The 16867-nt window shown below is 38.5% G+C and overlaps 1 protein-coding gene across 4 annotated transcripts in view; it reads left to right on the forward strand.

The window, feature by feature from the left end:
• EXT2 (exostosin glycosyltransferase 2) overlaps positions 1-16867 on the forward strand; it is a 73427-nt gene that overhangs the window by 5789 nt on the left and 50771 nt on the right. For all 4 annotated transcript variants that reach the window (XM_069017173.1, XM_069017177.1, XM_069017174.1 and 1 more), the window contains 4 exons: positions 1751-1867; positions 5313-5508; positions 8917-9056; positions 9945-10038. In XM_069017173.1, the coding sequence (XP_068873274.1) occupies positions 1751-1867; positions 5313-5508; positions 8917-9056; positions 9945-10038 (547 nt within the window). The remainder of the gene's footprint in view (positions 1-1750; positions 1868-5312; positions 5509-8916; positions 9057-9944; positions 10039-16867) is intronic.

Here is a 16867-nt window from a genome sequence, read left to right on the forward strand (position 1 = left end):
TGATCACTTGATTTGGAACATAAATTCAAAACTCAGCTTGTACTTACCATCCTATTCTCCAGTTGATTTTTGCTCCTAACAGTTTGTGTTCTGAATGAAGAATTATATTCATGGCAAAGTGTGATCATGGTGTTTGAACACTGAACAATTGTGCTGCAGCTCAGAGCAGGAAGTGAAGTATTCTGTGGGACATCTGATGGGGATTAGAACAGGCACAACATACTGGTGTTCACCCAGAGTGTCTTGTTCTGATGGGAAAAATCTTGGGTGATAATTAGGTATAATGATAATCTGTTGTCTAACACTTGTGGAAAAAACTGCTTCTCGAAACACCATACCAAGGATTTCAATCAGTGATATCTGAAAACAAGAATATCAGCTAATGGATCAGCCTCTTCCAGTTTCATGTTGACTTTTTGTTCCCATGTGTGTTCTGATTACTGATGAGACCTGTGCCTGCTCTGATCTCAACTGTGACAGTAAGGCTTTCCACTGGAATCATAGCTGCAACAATGGATATGGCTCCTCAAGATCCTTTGTTTAGTGCCTTGTCTAGTAATGTATTTGTGTCCTGCTCCTTTCCATAGAGAAGGACACAAACTGGAATTGAGAAATAGTTTTCTCCAAACTACTTTGTATGGTACCTTAAGCAGACCCTGGGGCACCTGAAAGTATAGCACACCCTCCTGTTGAGTGACAAAGGACTGAAAGTTTGATCAGCTCTTTGAGACGTCTCACAAAAGAAGCTGAATCTGAGCTTCTTTTGGAACTAGGATGATGTGTTCCTGATGCTGCCTGGTCACTGGACATGAAATGGCAATGAAAAGACTGCTGTCCTCTACTAGCATATTCTGAAGAAGCTTGCTTTATGATAGGAGGTAGTAACAAACCTCTTTTTTCCTGGAATTGTGTGTGATATACTGCTTTCTTCTATACATGTTGTTCTCTTCTGTTTCCTAAAGCACTTCTGTGTGGCAAAAGGTTCTCCCATCGAGGAAAAGGCACAATGTGGTTCATCCTGTTGGAAGGTTGAATTGCATTTTAATTTGTCAGTCCTTGATTATTCCCATGCTCTCTAGCATATAGTATCCCAAGCAACCTCTACTGTTGGAACTTATTGTCATAACATACAGATTTCTTGTTCTCGTGTTTTCTGTTTGTAGAATTTTTGTGTAATATAAAATTGAAATAAATTTCACTAGCTCATATGATAACTTTGAAAATACAGTTGCAAGTAACTTCATTTTATTTTCCATCCTGAGAAGTCCAGAGTCACTGTAAGATGCTAAAATACTATGTTACTGTACTGTGATTTGTATCTGAAATACAGCTTGTCTTTAACACTTTGAAAGGTGTGCTATACCCTATTTTAGTACAGGCAGCAAGGAATATCTTAACTAGTATAAGTAATTCAGAATGTATTTTGTCAAATTAAAATTGTCTTAGGATATGTAAGCTTGCAAATTGCAGAATTATCATAATGACAGCAATATATTAGATTTCCCTTATTAATGCAAAAATGGTCCATTCCTCAGTGATCATACCCAATTGTAAGCACTCTGTTGGTGACTAGATCCAATTTAGCAGTAAACCAAGATCACAAAAACTAAAGTCAACCTAAAACCAGCATGAAAACATGCTACTGACAAGTGCTGAGGGAAAAACTTACCTCAGAGCATGCATCTTCTTGTTCTGGTAACAACAAGGTGTGAATCACTGGAGTTTAAAGTAATTTTCTTGTGTTTTTCAGAGCTCTGTTGGCTGGTGGAGGCTTCTCCACTTGGACTTACCGGCAAGGCTACGATGTCAGTATTCCTGTTTACAGTCCCTTGTCAGGAGAAGTAGATCTACCAGAAAGAGGACCAGGGTAAAGTAATTCCCATGAATTGGGCGAAGTATATTTGATATCATATTTAGTATTGATGATTATAAAATACAAATATAGCTACTAACTTCATGGTGAGCTTGGGCAGTTTTGTAAGAGTTGTTTTTCACGGCTCTTGCTATTAAAATAGATTATGCTTTCAGTGATGATGGTTCCAATGCTAATGGTCTGGGTTCAGTTGCCAGCTGCTCTCTCTAATAGCTTTATACTTCATTCTTGTATTGTGGTGCCCAAAACTGCACAGAGGACTCGGAGCAAGGCAATCCCCTCCTTTGACCAGCTGCCTGATGGAGCCAGGGACACAGTTGTGCCTTCTGGCTGCCAGGGCACTGCTGACTCATATTCAACTTGCCATTGACCAGGACACCCAGGTCTCTTTCCACAGGGCTGCTCTCCAGCCTCTTGTTTCCCAGTCTGTCCATACATTCAGGGTTGCCCTGTCCCAGGTGCGGAATCTGATGCTTGTCTTTGTTAAACTTCATCCAACTGGTGATTGCCCAGCTCTTTGATTTGTTCAGATCTCTCTGCAGGGCTTCTCTGCCTTGAACGGAGCCAACAGCTCTTCCCAATTTATTGTTGTTGGCAAACTTACTTAGTATCCCTTCCAGTCCTGTGTCCAAGTCGTTTATGAAGATGTGGAAGAGTACAGGACCTAAGCTGGAGCCCTGAGGACCGCCACTGGGACAGGTTGCCAGCCTGATGTAACAGCCACCATTTGTGCCTGACCTGTCATTATGCTCATGAAAAAGGAGGATGAAAACTTGTGTGTATGATTATGGGAACACATACATCCAGAGCTTAGAATACTGATTTTATTTGTTTCTTTTTTTTTAAAGTAATGGAGTAAGACATAAACACAAACAACACAACCCTCCCCTCCCCCAACGTTGTAGCTGGAAGTAAAGCAAAACAATTGGGAAATAAACCACTAATTTTCTCTGAGCATGTAATAAGCCATTGAAATTAACTACCCTGGCAATAGTGGTTTCTATAATCTGTTCATTTCTTCAGAAGAAGAGGAGGTAGAAGTCTGGAAGACATGTTTTAACTGGTTATGAAAGGCCATTCTTTTTATATTTCATAAATCTTTTAATTATACAACTGAAAAAGTTTTGTTGTAACAAGGTCTTAACTCTGTTATAGTTTAAAAGATGGGCAGACAGAGGCAATGGGGATCAATGATGTGTCTGCTCATTGTGAAGATCAAGTTTACAACTGTTGCAACTTTAGGTCCTTTTCTTCTGACAGCGTTTTGTAGAGAATATGAATTTTCAAAGTTGAAAACTGTGATTGAAATGGTGCATTGAAAAGTGCACCATTTCAAAATGTGATTTTGAAATGCATTTCAAAAAATGTGATTGAAAAGCCTCTGTTGGACACAAAAGTATTGGGTTCAATTGTCTTTTCTGGTAAGGGCAGTGCTCTTGCTGTTGCTCTTGGCTGCTCCAGGTACGATAATGCAGTCAATTAGGACAAACTTGTGCAGCAGCAGTTTACTTTGCTCACACCCTTTATGTCCCTGCTTGTGATGTCCCTGGACCAGGCCAGCGAGTGGCATCTGGTTGCATCCCAGCTGATTGTTCCCAGGTCTCAAGTGTTACTACATTCCGACCCAGAGTGAAGGCACGCTTTGTATTTCTGTCTGGAGAGCATGAACGTGATGATAGGCTTCAGCATGTAAAGGGACATGCAGTCATATTGTTCATGTCCAGTAGTCAGCTAAACTCCGTGTCTGATTTTGGGTCGGATAAGAGAAATAGGTCTTTTGTTCAGTTAAGGTGTTGGAGATTTCATTTCTCAAAACTGCTTCTTTTTTTTAAAATTGTGTTGGGCAGCCTGGTGTCCGGAGTGCCATCCAGTGGCCACTCAGCGTTACTAGTGAGCCGCCTTCCAGGCCTGGCTGCTTTGTGCAGGAGGGGTGGGATGAGGACGCGCCGCTCAGAATCCAGGCTTGCTTGGGATAAACTTTTGCATTACTCCATGTCAGTGTGTTATTTCTCGGGAGGTGGCTTGTACTTTCTTTTGTAGCAATGTTTGATAGCTAGATTTTGAGTGTCATAGAATGATAGCAGTTTCAAGGCAAAATTTGGTTTTAAACATACACACAAATAAGCCTATGGTTTTTTTTAGCTGGTTATATGCATTTATTATCACTCATCTGTATCATTATTTCCTTTTTAAAATGCCTCTTACAGAGCTGAACTGAGGGGTTTGATTTACTTGCCTTTTTAATTGGATTGCTTAAAATCCACTTCTGCTGGTAGCAAGTTGGTAGCAGCTGGAGACTTGTGAGAAAGAATGTTTAAAAAAAATACTATGCATCTGTTAATTGGAGCAACTAAAGTGGCCAGCATGAAAATGAGTAGAAGAGGTGAGAAGAGCAGCAGGAGAGGTCTGACTTTATAAAGTGTGTGTGTTTGTGTGTTTTCAGAGCTGTAAATTAAAGATAGCATCACGTGGAGTAGAACTGGAATCTCAAGTACAGGCCTTGTGCTTCCTGTGTTCTTTTGGCAGCATGAGGGCACTCACTCACTGTGTGTTCCTTTCAATGGGGAGTGGTGGAGCAGTCTGACTTTAGCTGACCTGTTTTAAAAGGAAACCCAAGTAGATGAGTATAACAGTTATATGACATGCTATTTTCCAGTATTAGTATAACTTTTTTAAGCAGCAAGCACCTAATTTGAGCCTGTGTTCCTGTGTGGTTTACCTCCAGTGTTAATTAGTGTTTTTAAACACTTCAGTATTTAAAATGTTTGGGACATTTTAAATATTCATGGTTTTGGAACATGGTAGGGGTTGAGAGTGTATGGGATAACATACACTGTATGGACCTTCAACTTTTCCCTGGGAATATTGCCTTTATATTGCCCCAAAGAGAAAGAATTTAATCACAATTAAAAAAGAGCTTGTTCTATTGCTGCTGTCACCATATCAAGACTAAATAAGCTAAATACTAAATACTGAGTTGTCAGTTCAGCATCTTTTTTCAATTAAAATTCATGAGAACATATATGGGAGGAGAAACTGGAAGCAGCACTCAGTGTCCTATCTACTTTGTTTTAGTACACAGTCACCAAACAAAAGTACAAACAATCCTGGCATCAGTAGCAGACTGATTTAAAATGTAGTTAAGTAATGTTTATTTAAGTTTATAATTGAAGTTTTAATGCAAGTGCCTATTCTAGTGTAATAGGCACTCTTACCAAGTACTAATTTATTCAGAATTGTAAATAATGTTGAGCCACTTACTATCCCAGACTTAATTATATTTCATCATTACCCTTTCCAGCCTGAAAATATGGTCTTGGCAGCATGTCTGTATTTAGTTAATCTTGCTCTGCTTTTCCAGGATGGAGGGAAATGTTTTCTTGAGCATCTTGGAAGTAAACTTGCAGTGCTGTCAGGTAACCTGGCTGTGTTTTTTCAGTCCTCGCAGGTATTTCATTCTGTCATCTCAAATGGCTCTGCACCCAGAGTACCGCCTGGAGTTGGAAGCTCTTCAGGCTGAGAATGGGGAATCAGTGCTGATCCTGGACAAGTGTACAAACCTGTCAGATGGGCTCCCTGCTGTTCGCAAACGCTGCTACAAGAATCAAGTCTTTGATTACCCTCAAGTGCTTCAGGTAAGGCTGTCTCCTCCAAACTTCTCTTCTCAGCAGCGTTTTTTCTTAGCTATGGTGCTGTTCCTGTTTAGCAGTGGTGGGGTACTTCCTTGTATTTAATTAATGTGCTGGTTATGTTTTAGAACTGCATAATTTGTTATGTTAGCTTGAGTATTATATCCTAACTTTAACTAAGTTATATTATATCCTAACTTATTTTTAAGAGGGTCAAAAACCATGTGCTCAAACTGATATGCAGACTATGCTGTAATTTGAAAACACTGTATAACAACTTCATGAGACTGGTCATGGTGGTTTAGTAACACAAGACAGTGTCATGTAAACTTAAAAAAATTACATAAATATACTGCTAAATCCAGCAGCAATGGGATGCTAAAATGGAGGAACAGGAGGAAAAACTTTTGGAGGCAGATAAAGTTGCTCACTTCAAAACTGAAGAGGAACATGGGAATCTACACCTTCCAAAATAGCTGGCTAAAGGGCTCAGCAGGCATGAATTTGGAATTGATTTCCCAGATCTGACAGTCCAAACTTTGCTAGATGAAGCTTGGAGCTGAAGATGGCTTTGTTAGTTGGATAGAAGGTTAACATGAACTTTAAAGAGGTTATGCTCTTATATTTGGGCCAAAAAAAGAGTTACGTTTAGGGAGAGTTAGTCAGATTACATTTTTTTGTGCAGTTTAGTAGTTAAATTGTACAAAACTATCTGTATAGATATGACAGACTGAGCTAGAAGGCTTTGTCAGCATGCAGCTATGAAAACATCTAGGTGAAATGTGTTTCATGGCCTTGGCCCAACTTCCAAAGGTCTTTTGATGTGTCAGTGAAGATAAAACTAGATAGTGTTCTCAGACCCCTGTGTCTCTTGGCAATTCACTAACAGAGGTGCTTTGGCATGCAGTGTGGTGAAGTGAGTTATGCCATAGGCCACTGTGCTCTGTCTGCGGCCACCAGCATATAATCTGTCTTTGAACTTCAGCAAATGATGGTAAAATAACAAACAAGCTGAGAAAAGGCAAAGTTTCCACCCCTCCTCTTATGTTTTGTAGGAAATATGTTTAAAATTCCGTGTGGAGGAGGAGGAGGAGAGGGAGTAAAGGGTCACTGTGAGTCTTAAACTTTGAGTAGAAAAAAAAAAAAACTTGTTTGCTTTATTTCTTTAAATACAGAGTGGATTGCTAAAGGATAGCAAGTCAGGGAATCTATATCTATATTTTGCTATATATGATTTTATAACTCAGAAGAGAGCTGGCACATGCCGAGATTGTTAAAATACTTTCCTTCGCAGAGCCCTGCATTTCCCTTTGGAATGTCTGGCTGATAACAGTGGTGATGTGAGGAGATGTATTTATAGTAACCTTTGTCTAGACAGGAAAAATGGTTATCTGGGCAGATGAGCATGTGTGTCCACATCTGGGCTTCTTTTTTTCTTTTTTGTCTCTCCCAGATCTTACTAGTCTCTTCCACCTGCTGCTGTGTGATCTAGTGAGTCAGTGGTTAAAATGTGTGTTCATTCTCTCAGCTCCTTCCATTCCCCACACCCTTCTTTTCATTCTCTTCCTGTCTAAGAGTGGGGGAAGGGGGATTTGGATCACAGCTCATCCTTTCCAGCACTGCCTTTACAGATGTCCTACTAGACAGACTCTTGGATTTCTGGATTGCTAATGCTTCCTGTTTGCAGTCTTCTCTTGGATGAGATTTTCAAGGCTCTTAGTACTCTATGGGTATGAACACAGGTCTTATGATTGCATTAGGAAACAAGTGAAGAGCCAGCAAACCCCCTTGTATTTCCTAGTTCCATCTTGATGTTTTGCTGCCCTGCTGAGCCTTCTGGCTCCTTTTCTTCAGGCCATGTACTTTCCACAAGCTGGAAAAATGTTTTCTTATCTGTGGGAACCCCTGCATCAACTTTATAATTTTTCTTTCTTAAACTTAGGGATAATACTGACTTGGGATTTTTCCCTGTTGTGTAGCTGAACTCTATTAGCATATATTTTGTGATCTTGAATCTGTAGCAAGATTCCTCAGTTGGCAGTGAGTCCCTAAACACAGGGTGAGTGCAACATAGTCAAGAAGTCTTCTCTGCTGCAGTTTAAACTTATGGCATTTTTTCTTGTGTGTTGTGGACATGAGTAAGTGGATTATATTCTTTTTTGCAACAACTTTTTTTATCTTTGAAGCTCCCTTCCTCCTGCCCTCATTCCTTCAGAATAAATAGTATTGATATAGTCAATCCTTCCTTGTAGATTATACCTTCAAGGTAAGTAATCATCCTTTACTTACCACTGGAAGTGCATTGCCCAAGACTGAACACTGCTCTGACTGAGGTCTTTTGTTACTGTGAAGAGTGAGTGAATTCTTCTGATTTCGTCAACTGTACTTCTTTTTGCACTGTAATACTATCTGTGGGTGGAGTGGTTTGTTTTTTCAACAGTGCAACATTGCTGTCACATGAATACCCTTTCTTTGCCTGTTCTTTTGTAGGAATTGTCCTCTTCTGCAAAGTGCAAATCCTAGCCAGTTACCTCATGCTTTATATTTGTGCAGTTTGCTGTTTGTCTCTTAAGTGTTGAATTCTGTATGTATTGGTACTTCGTGGTTGATTTATGTATATAATGTCAAAGTCTAATCCTGTTATCGATTATACCTGCTAATCCTACAAAATCATAGGTTTGTCAGGTCTAATAAGTATGGTCTTAACTCTGCTACTCAGTTAACTAAGGGACACACTGAATGCTGTTGCACTTAGGAAAGATTACTTGGTTCATCACTGTTTTACTTGTGAGCTACTGTTAACTACTTTATACTTTGAGTTCTGTAACTGCAATTCATGTAACTGTAAAGCCTATGAGGCCTTTATCTAGCCCCTGATTTCTTAATTAGCCTGTGAAAATGCTATCAAAGATGTCAAATGACTTTCTAACTTGAGATACGAAATCCATTAATTCCCTACTATCCATCAAACTGCATTGCCTTATAACAGAAGAAAATTAAGTTGGCTCCATACAGTTTATACTCCAAAAAGTTTATATTAATTGTTGCTCATCTTGTGCCAAACTTCTGAAATGTTTTAAACTTATTTTTCTCCTTGAGTTTTCGCAACTGAATTCTGAAGTTTGGCCATTAAAATAAAGCACAGAATTGTCCCACCAGCTCATTTCTCACTCCTCCACTTATGATATTTTTCCTAGCCTCTGGAAGATAAAGTTGTATTACTATTTTGAATTAGCTAATAACTCAGAATATATTGATTGCACAGAGCAAGTTGGTTTTCCTTTTGACTTGTTTTTTTTTTTTTATGAAGGGAAGGTCAGGAAAACATAATGCCTATATACATACACACACACAATGCATATATAACATTTCCTTTTTTCTCTCATCTATATGTTGGATACCATTTGTTGACAGGAGTCTACGTTTTGCGTTGTTCTACGTGGAGCCCGCCTGGGACAGGCTGTGCTAAGTGATGTTCTTCAAGCTGGCTGTGTCCCAGTCATCATTGCTGACTCCTACATTTTACCTTTCTCTGAGGTTCTGGACTGGAAGAGGTCTGTACCCTCACTGTTGTATATTGAACCACTGCCTAAGATACTTCACTGTCTTCAGTGAGTTGAATCAAATCTGTGTGAGAAGTCAAGGGTACTGGGGTTACAGGGAATGAAATATAGAGTAAGGTGTATTTTGTCTTTGCCCTTGATCTATTGATTGATCTATTATGTATCAAAAATAGGAGAGGAAAATAAATGCGACTGATATGACAGAACATTTGATTATCCTGTAGCCAGTCATTTTTTCTTCTCAAGCAGATTTGCTGTATTATCTTGTGCTTGAATTCAATGAGGACTGGTCTCCATTCAGGCTCTTTTAAGGAAGATGTATACTAAATATTGCATCACAGATATGCTAATTCTCTATATTGCATCATTATTCCCAAGTTTATCTGAGATGGAAATGGATCATTACTTTGTAACTGAGTACACTGTGTTAGGAGCTTAGATTATTTTTCTATGCATGCCCTATACCCACATGATATTGGTATAATATGTACAAAAATTACTTGTTTTATATGTAACACTGTATAATCTGTTACTGTTTGGCCACTTCAAAAATTACTGCTGACAGCAGGTCAGTGGCAATCTAGAGATGAGAATTCAGGATTTCTGGGTCTCTGTCCCTTTCATAGTTATTAGATTGTCTGGACAGATGAATTTACAGAGTTTGGTGGCACTATCTGTGGGCAGACTGGCTGCTGTTGGGAAGGAGCTGCTAGAGAGTATTTTGTTAGGCTGAGAGAAGACTGCTTCTTTTTGCTCATGTCTTTTGAATATGTCTTATTAAAATATTAAAAGATTCTGGTTTGAAAAACAGTTGACATCTTTTCATGTCAAATTTCTTTCTTCTCATCTTGCCATATGTTTTCTGTTTTTTGCTTATAGGGCCTCTGTTGTTATCCCTGAAGAAAAGATGCCTGAAATGTACAGTATTCTGCAAAGTATCCCCCAGCGACAGATTGAAGAGATGCAAAGACAGGTAAAACTGTGAACTGTATTAAAATTACTTTCATTTATTTACAGTTGGAGTGTGGGTTCATACACCTGCCTTGCTCTGATAGCTGTTGGAATGCAGAAACATCCACTGTACTCTCATGTTAATATTTTGATTATTTGACCCTGTTCTTTATACTAAACATCTGCATTTGCCATCACTTTTCAGTGGGATGGAAGCTCTCCCTGAGTGTAAGTGTACTGCCTACTGACATCTATTAACATATTTCTAATGAAATCAGGCGTGTATTTGTTTCATTTTTCTCCATGGTATCTAAATTGTAGTAAAGAAGTTCAAGAGTCTGTGTTTATTTCAAAAGAAGCTTTGGTTTGTAGAAAAATTTAGTCACTTAAAATGGGAGGGGAGCATTAAGTCCGAAATAATTTAAATATTTTCTCTAAGTTCACAATTCCTCTGAGAGTGAGATTTTACTTCCTTGATGACTGCAAGAGCTGAGACCATGAACTGTCAGCCCAGCAAAGAGGGTATTAACATATGATGTACACTTTAATCTAGGATATCTCATCCTTGACATCTTATTGTACCTGAGCATATATTGTTATAAGGTAAGAAGATACTCTTGTTAATGCCTCAGTTCCTCATCAGGAAAATCATAGAGGAAGTAAGAGCTAGGTATTAAGGAAAAAGTTAACTCTCTGATCTCCGGTGAAATTTCCAGATGCATGGGATTTCTGTTGTCAAATTTCTGCAAGAATTGAAGTCATGCTCCTGAAATGGCCTTGCACAACCTCAGTGGCAAAGTCATCTTTTGCCTGGTCCTTGTAAAAAGTGATCCAAGACATGATTTTTTTAGAGTGTAGCATACAATACTTGAGTTATTTCTACTGAGGCAGTGCTAAAAGCTCCACAATGTACATTAACACTGATACATGGGGAGAAAATAGACTCTCAAATTTAGAAGTAAATATCTTTCACACCTGCATTCTGTTGCCAGCTTTGCTTCATTCTGTTCTGAGAGTCCGCAAATGCCACAGAAGCAGTCAGGGGTCTCCTTTCTCTTTAGTGCCTTCACAGAAATGAAGCATTTTGGTGGGGCCAGCTGGCAGCACCAACGTGCCACCAAAACCAGGAGGTGAAAAAGTAACCTCGGTGTTACAACTCTTGGAGATGTGATTTTTGGTTTAGAGATGTTAACACTAGGGAGTTTTGCCTAATAAAGCTTTAAAACTGACATTAATAGTCTGTCAAAGTGTGCATTAATTTTCTTGTTGTCCATTTCATTAATAACATAAAATAATTATTTCAGGATAGTGTTCTCCAGCTATGGACAATGCACTTCACAGCTTAAACACTAATTTTAAAGTATGAAATCAGGCAACAACTCCAGTCTGTTAAAAAAAAAGCCAACAAAATGAGGACAAGGGAGCAAACCCCCTAAACATTCACAATGAAACAAACCAACAATAGCCCTCTTAATTCAGATGATACATCCATTATCTATATTTTCTGTAACTCTTTAAAATTAACTTAAAATAGATGATATTTTAGTGCTCATAATACAGATATTGTCTCTGTTCAGACTGAATTTTGTTGGATTATATGTGGTTTGTGATAGTCATAGTCATTAGGTTCAAAACATCACTGAACATCATTGGAAAATGTGATTCTGTTGACTGAAGGTGTGATGTGTTTTTCTAAAGCTTCCTCTCACATCTTGTTACTTTTGTTGTATGTTTTGATAGTAAAAGTAACAGGATGAAATCACAGGGTCTGTCTTTCATCTTCATGAATGTGTTTCTGTTTGTGTATTGAGGATACTTAAACATGTTGTCCATACATTTAATGTCCTGTCAACCTTCTTTACAAGGCAAAATCCCTGTGTAAATGTCTTTGTAATCCCCTTGCTGATAGGTGGTTCTGTGTTCTAGCCATCTGATATGGTGAAAAATACTTAAACACTGATATTGTGTGGACTAGCAGTAACCTGACATGTATGATTGAGATCATCTTTTTCTAGGCAAACAGAACAAATCCTTGCTCTGAATTTCTCCTGGCTGAAGCATGCATTCCTCTTACCTCTCAGACTTTCTGGGTCTGATAACCTTTGTGGGTTTGGAACCTTGCTATCCACTGCATTGGTTTCAGTGGTTGTCTTATGATATAATTCTTATTCTTTGTTGGATAACATCATAATTAAAACAAATATTACTGTAAATGTTAGCTTGCCAGTTTTGTTTGTTGATTAGGTACTTTTTTGCAGTATTTTATTACAGGAGATTATCTGGAGACCATACATCAAGGTTAAAATGTACACATAAACATATATACATACAGCTACATATACATTTTATATAATTTTTTTCAAGTTGAAATAGGTTGTCTGCTTTTAATGAGTAAAATTTTCTCTATGTGTATTTTTTTGCGTTGTTTCTGGAGGTACTTCTAGCTATACATCAGCTGGGGAAGAGAGGAAGTCTTTTAGAGAGAAGTAATTACCTTTTCAGTTATATGAGAACTCATATTTGAAAGTGTTTTCTTCCAGTTTGTACACCTATCATGGACATCACATAACACTGTCATGAAGAGGATAAAATACAGGTGTTTTAGTTTTGGAGACATCATCTGCTAGGATCTGTAGCTGGTATCACCTGAGCTGTGATTTCCTACAACACAATTTTATTTTGCTCAGTTTTTTATCAGACAGTACAGGATATAAACTGGGAAAGAGATTCGTTGGTTTGAGCAGAGCTTGAGTGTGGGAAATCAGAATTAATTCTACTGTCCTACATAATACCTGATTGCACCGAGATCTCTGGAGATCAGCTATATTAACTTATGCTTTTGTTGTTCAAACTTGCAGAACAGTTTCCTCTCAACAATTCCCAGTCCAGTTTCCTGTCTGTCCTCACAAAAGAGAATAGTTTCTGTGCTTGTAGCCTAGTCTACACTGTTGTAAAAAATTGATACCTATTTTTCAGTACTTCATGTACAGCCTATGTCCCTGAAAACCGGATACTCACATGTGATAGCTCTTATAAACTGCAACATTCTGACCATCAAAACCAGCCTCAGCTAAGTGAGCTGCTAAAATTAATAGCAGTCTGGATGAAACTTATGTATCTCTGGGATTGCTGTCTTGTCTGTTTTCTGCAGTAATGTTGTCATTCTCATTTTCTTTGAAGCTTTCTTGAACCATCCCCCCCTCTCACAAATAGTTCCATATGGAGTCTGAAACACTGGCAGAAGTGCCCAGAGGCAAGCTGATAAGCAGCTTAGCTGCACAGCTACTGATCCAGCAGACTTGCTGCATCCTTATGCTTTCATTTTCTCTGCATCTCTAACCAGCACCCAGGTAACAGCAAAGTTCTGGAAGTGGAGGGGAGGAAGCAGATGCAATAGACCTGTATGATAGAGAGTAAAATTTGAAATTTTGTCTTGCTCCTGAAGAGTGAAATAGGTAAAGGAAAAAAAACAAAACAAATCTTTGCTGGTATTACCTTACCCCATGCCTTGTATAGTTTCCCTTGCAACAGTTTGGGGTTTTTTTAAAGTTTTGCTCTGAAAGCCCATTAGTCCCTGGAAACATGTTTCAGCACTGTAGTTGATATATAAATGTCTTTAACTAGCATGAAAGTTTTCCTCAGCTTATATCTCAGCCTCTGTACTTTTTTTTTTCCACTCTCTTTTTGTAAGGTGAATCTATCTGAATATGTAGGCATCTTGTAAATATTTTTCTTCACTTAATACCAGCATACTTAGGACTCTTTTAACATGGATAGACTCATTAAGAATAAGGAACTATAAGTACTATGTAGTGGGAATAGAAGACTTACTCTTCTGTTTATTTAGGTATTCTTTCTCCCTGAAGAAATTTTAGGGAAGGAGTTTATTTTCAAAAGAAGGCTTTGTGTGCCTGTTCCTTTTTGACTTTGTAATACTCCCCATCTCCCAGAAATAAAACTTCTGAATTCGTATCTATTCTGGAAGACAGGATGACTTTGTGTGCTCTGATGGCACAAGGATGAAGAGCTGGTGTTCTTACTTAAGTGTGGGAATGCTTTTCATCCTGGTTTTCTAGGGAAACATGGGTATGATCACATACCATGTGCATGGTCATTTCTCTTCTGATTTCTGTTATTGCCCAATTTCAACCAAACTTACAGAGAAGTGGAAAGGTTGGAGATAAGAAATCCCATAAAGTTAGGTACCTGTGTAGGAGTTAAGCACCCTAGAATAACATGGCCTTTTAAGAGAAACTTTGCAGCTTCAGCTAACAGTCATAGAAAACCACTTGCATTTATCCATTATGAATTATCTACTTTGGAAATGGTTTTACTTGGAACTGGCACACCTTAGGCTAGAGAAATTCAGGTACAAAATGGCCAAATGATAAAGTGATAAATTAAATTCAGTATACAAAGGGGTATATATGCAATTTAAACCAGCCTTCTCATAGGCAGTTAGGTCCTCTCAACTAGCTGCAATCACTTGGAAAAGAATTCTGAAGAGCTGTAATAAATAGTTAGGTGAAAGTATAAAGTCCATAGTCAGTTATATTAAAAAAAAATAATACAACGAATTTTTAGAAAAGAGGTAGAGAACAAGATGGAAAATACTATGCCACTATGTAAATCTGTTGTGTGTCTGCACCATGAATAGAGTCTGTAGTTATGGTTCTCCCATCTTAAAAATGATATGATAGAACAAGGGTGATCAAAAGTTTCAAGAGAAGAGTGATTAAATAGCCTAACACTCTTCATCTTGAAAATGAATGATTGGTGATGATGAAGCAAGGATATAATACGGAATTATAAAATAAGAAGGTAATGAAAAAAGTGAATGGATATGACTGTACATAGTTTGATATATTTTCATTTGATGTCTCATTTACTTTTATTATTTGGAATCTGGTCTAAAAGAATAAAAAAGGAGATGATCTCACAGAACTAATAGGTAGTCTGTGGGAATCAGTGCTTCATCATTTTGTGTGAGTAAAGGGGTTTTATTGACATAAAAGGCAGAATGAAGAAATCCAGAAAAGGAAAATCTGTCAGAGATGAATGCAAAGATATACCCTCTGGCTTAAAAGTTCCTGCATTGCAGACTTCTGGAAGTTGGAGGGTACTTTGAGGAAGGGGTGGCTTATGCCTGCTGTGTCTGTGGGCAGGGGGCTCCTGAGGTACCTGTGGAGCATTGTCAGAGGAACAGAAGGACATTTGGTCAGGGCTGCTGCAGGCACAGTGATGTGGCTTCAGGACTCATGTTTACAAAAGATTTTAGTATTATATTGCCCTGTGTAATAACCTTGTCAGATAATCAGTGTTTTTTTAAAATGCATCTTGACTTCACTGGCTGCCAAACACTTCAGTGAGAGACTGTTGAAAGTGATGTATAGCTTCCTTCTTTGGATGAATATGTAATTCACTTTCCCAAAGCCCCACAAGATACCCTCTCAAATAGTGGCCATGTATCATTCTTGCTTTTCATTACCTAAAGTTTTAGGTAATCACAACCTCTTGTGTTTTTAGCCTGTGTGGACAATTAAAGGCTAAAACAGGATGTAAATTCAGTGTAAAAAAAGGTACATAGAAAATATGTAGCTTACAATGTTTGTTCCCACAGTTGGAATACCTGGACAAGCTGTTGTGGTTTTTCTTGTGCACATCCCATGTGCCTCAGCCCTGACCTGAAGAAAAGTTCAGTCTCCAGGTCAAACAGAGCTGAAGACACAAGCGTAAATCAATGACTTGTTTTAGTGCCACGTTAAAATAACATGAGTGGCTGGCTTTTCTGACCCTCCTCCCTTTCATTTAATGTGCTTCTTTGGCTCCTCTTTAAAGAGGGCTCTGTAGAGTAATTTCAACTCTTATCAGCTTGCTGACAGCTATATGAGCCTTTCTGCTGGCTCCAGGCAATCACTGCCAGCGTGTGAAACATCCCATTCTTGCAGTGAAATGGTCTTGGATAGAGTTAAAGCAAATGGGTGGTAGAGTTTTCCTGTGGGTGGTGCAGCTTACATGAAAGAGATGGGATTTAGGTCTTGTTAACCAATTAAACAGAAATTCATTTCAATATCTGGACACTAGATGCTCTTTGAGCATACTTAGGTTTTTACAAGTCCTTTTAATGAGAATATTAAACTTACAGCTGCAGTTCTTTCCCTGACAGGGGACAGCTTCTGTCTCTGGGTTCTTTAGAATCATCATTATCAAATTTAAGTGAACTTTCATCTGTCTGCCATTTGTAGCATTTTAAGGAGTGTGACTGCAGAGCCTAACCCTGCTTTAATCCTCCCGGAGTGCTTCAGCGAAGCTCTGGGTCCCCCATAAATGTCAGGCCTGGACAATTTGCCATATTATCAGATGCAGTGAAGTTAGTTCCAGCCCTCTCACCCCTCCCCCAGAGGAAAGATTTGTTGCTGCAAACAGCAAAGGAAAGAAAAAACTTTTTCCTGGCTTGCTGCCAGGATCACCATGGGAGTTGTAGAATCCTTGGCATTTATATATGAGACTTTCATTGCTCCCCACTCCCTTCAGTTGTTGCAGAGAGTATCCTTATCCTAGATTTTTTTTTTTCCTTCTTGCCTGTCCTGCCTTGTTGTTTTTCAGAATGAAGAAAACTGTCTTCGTGGCATCTCTGAGAAAGAGCTCTGAAATTTGAGACCAATCAGCACCCCCATGAATAATTTTTATGGGATACATTTGGGCTGGTTTTGTATCTACATTGGCAGCTTCTAAACAATAAAAGGTTAAACTTGACTGTAAGAGGAAAATTATGCTATTTTAAGACAATTTTTTTTGTTGTTTTTCAGATCAGATTTTAACAGTCTGTGTTTTAAGAGTCTGTATCTTGT

Source organism: Aphelocoma coerulescens, chromosome 5 (genome assembly GCF_041296385.1).
Source record: "Aphelocoma coerulescens isolate FSJ_1873_10779 chromosome 5, UR_Acoe_1.0, whole genome shotgun sequence".
Classification (NCBI taxonomy): Eukaryota; Metazoa; Chordata; class Aves; order Passeriformes; family Corvidae; genus Aphelocoma; species Aphelocoma coerulescens.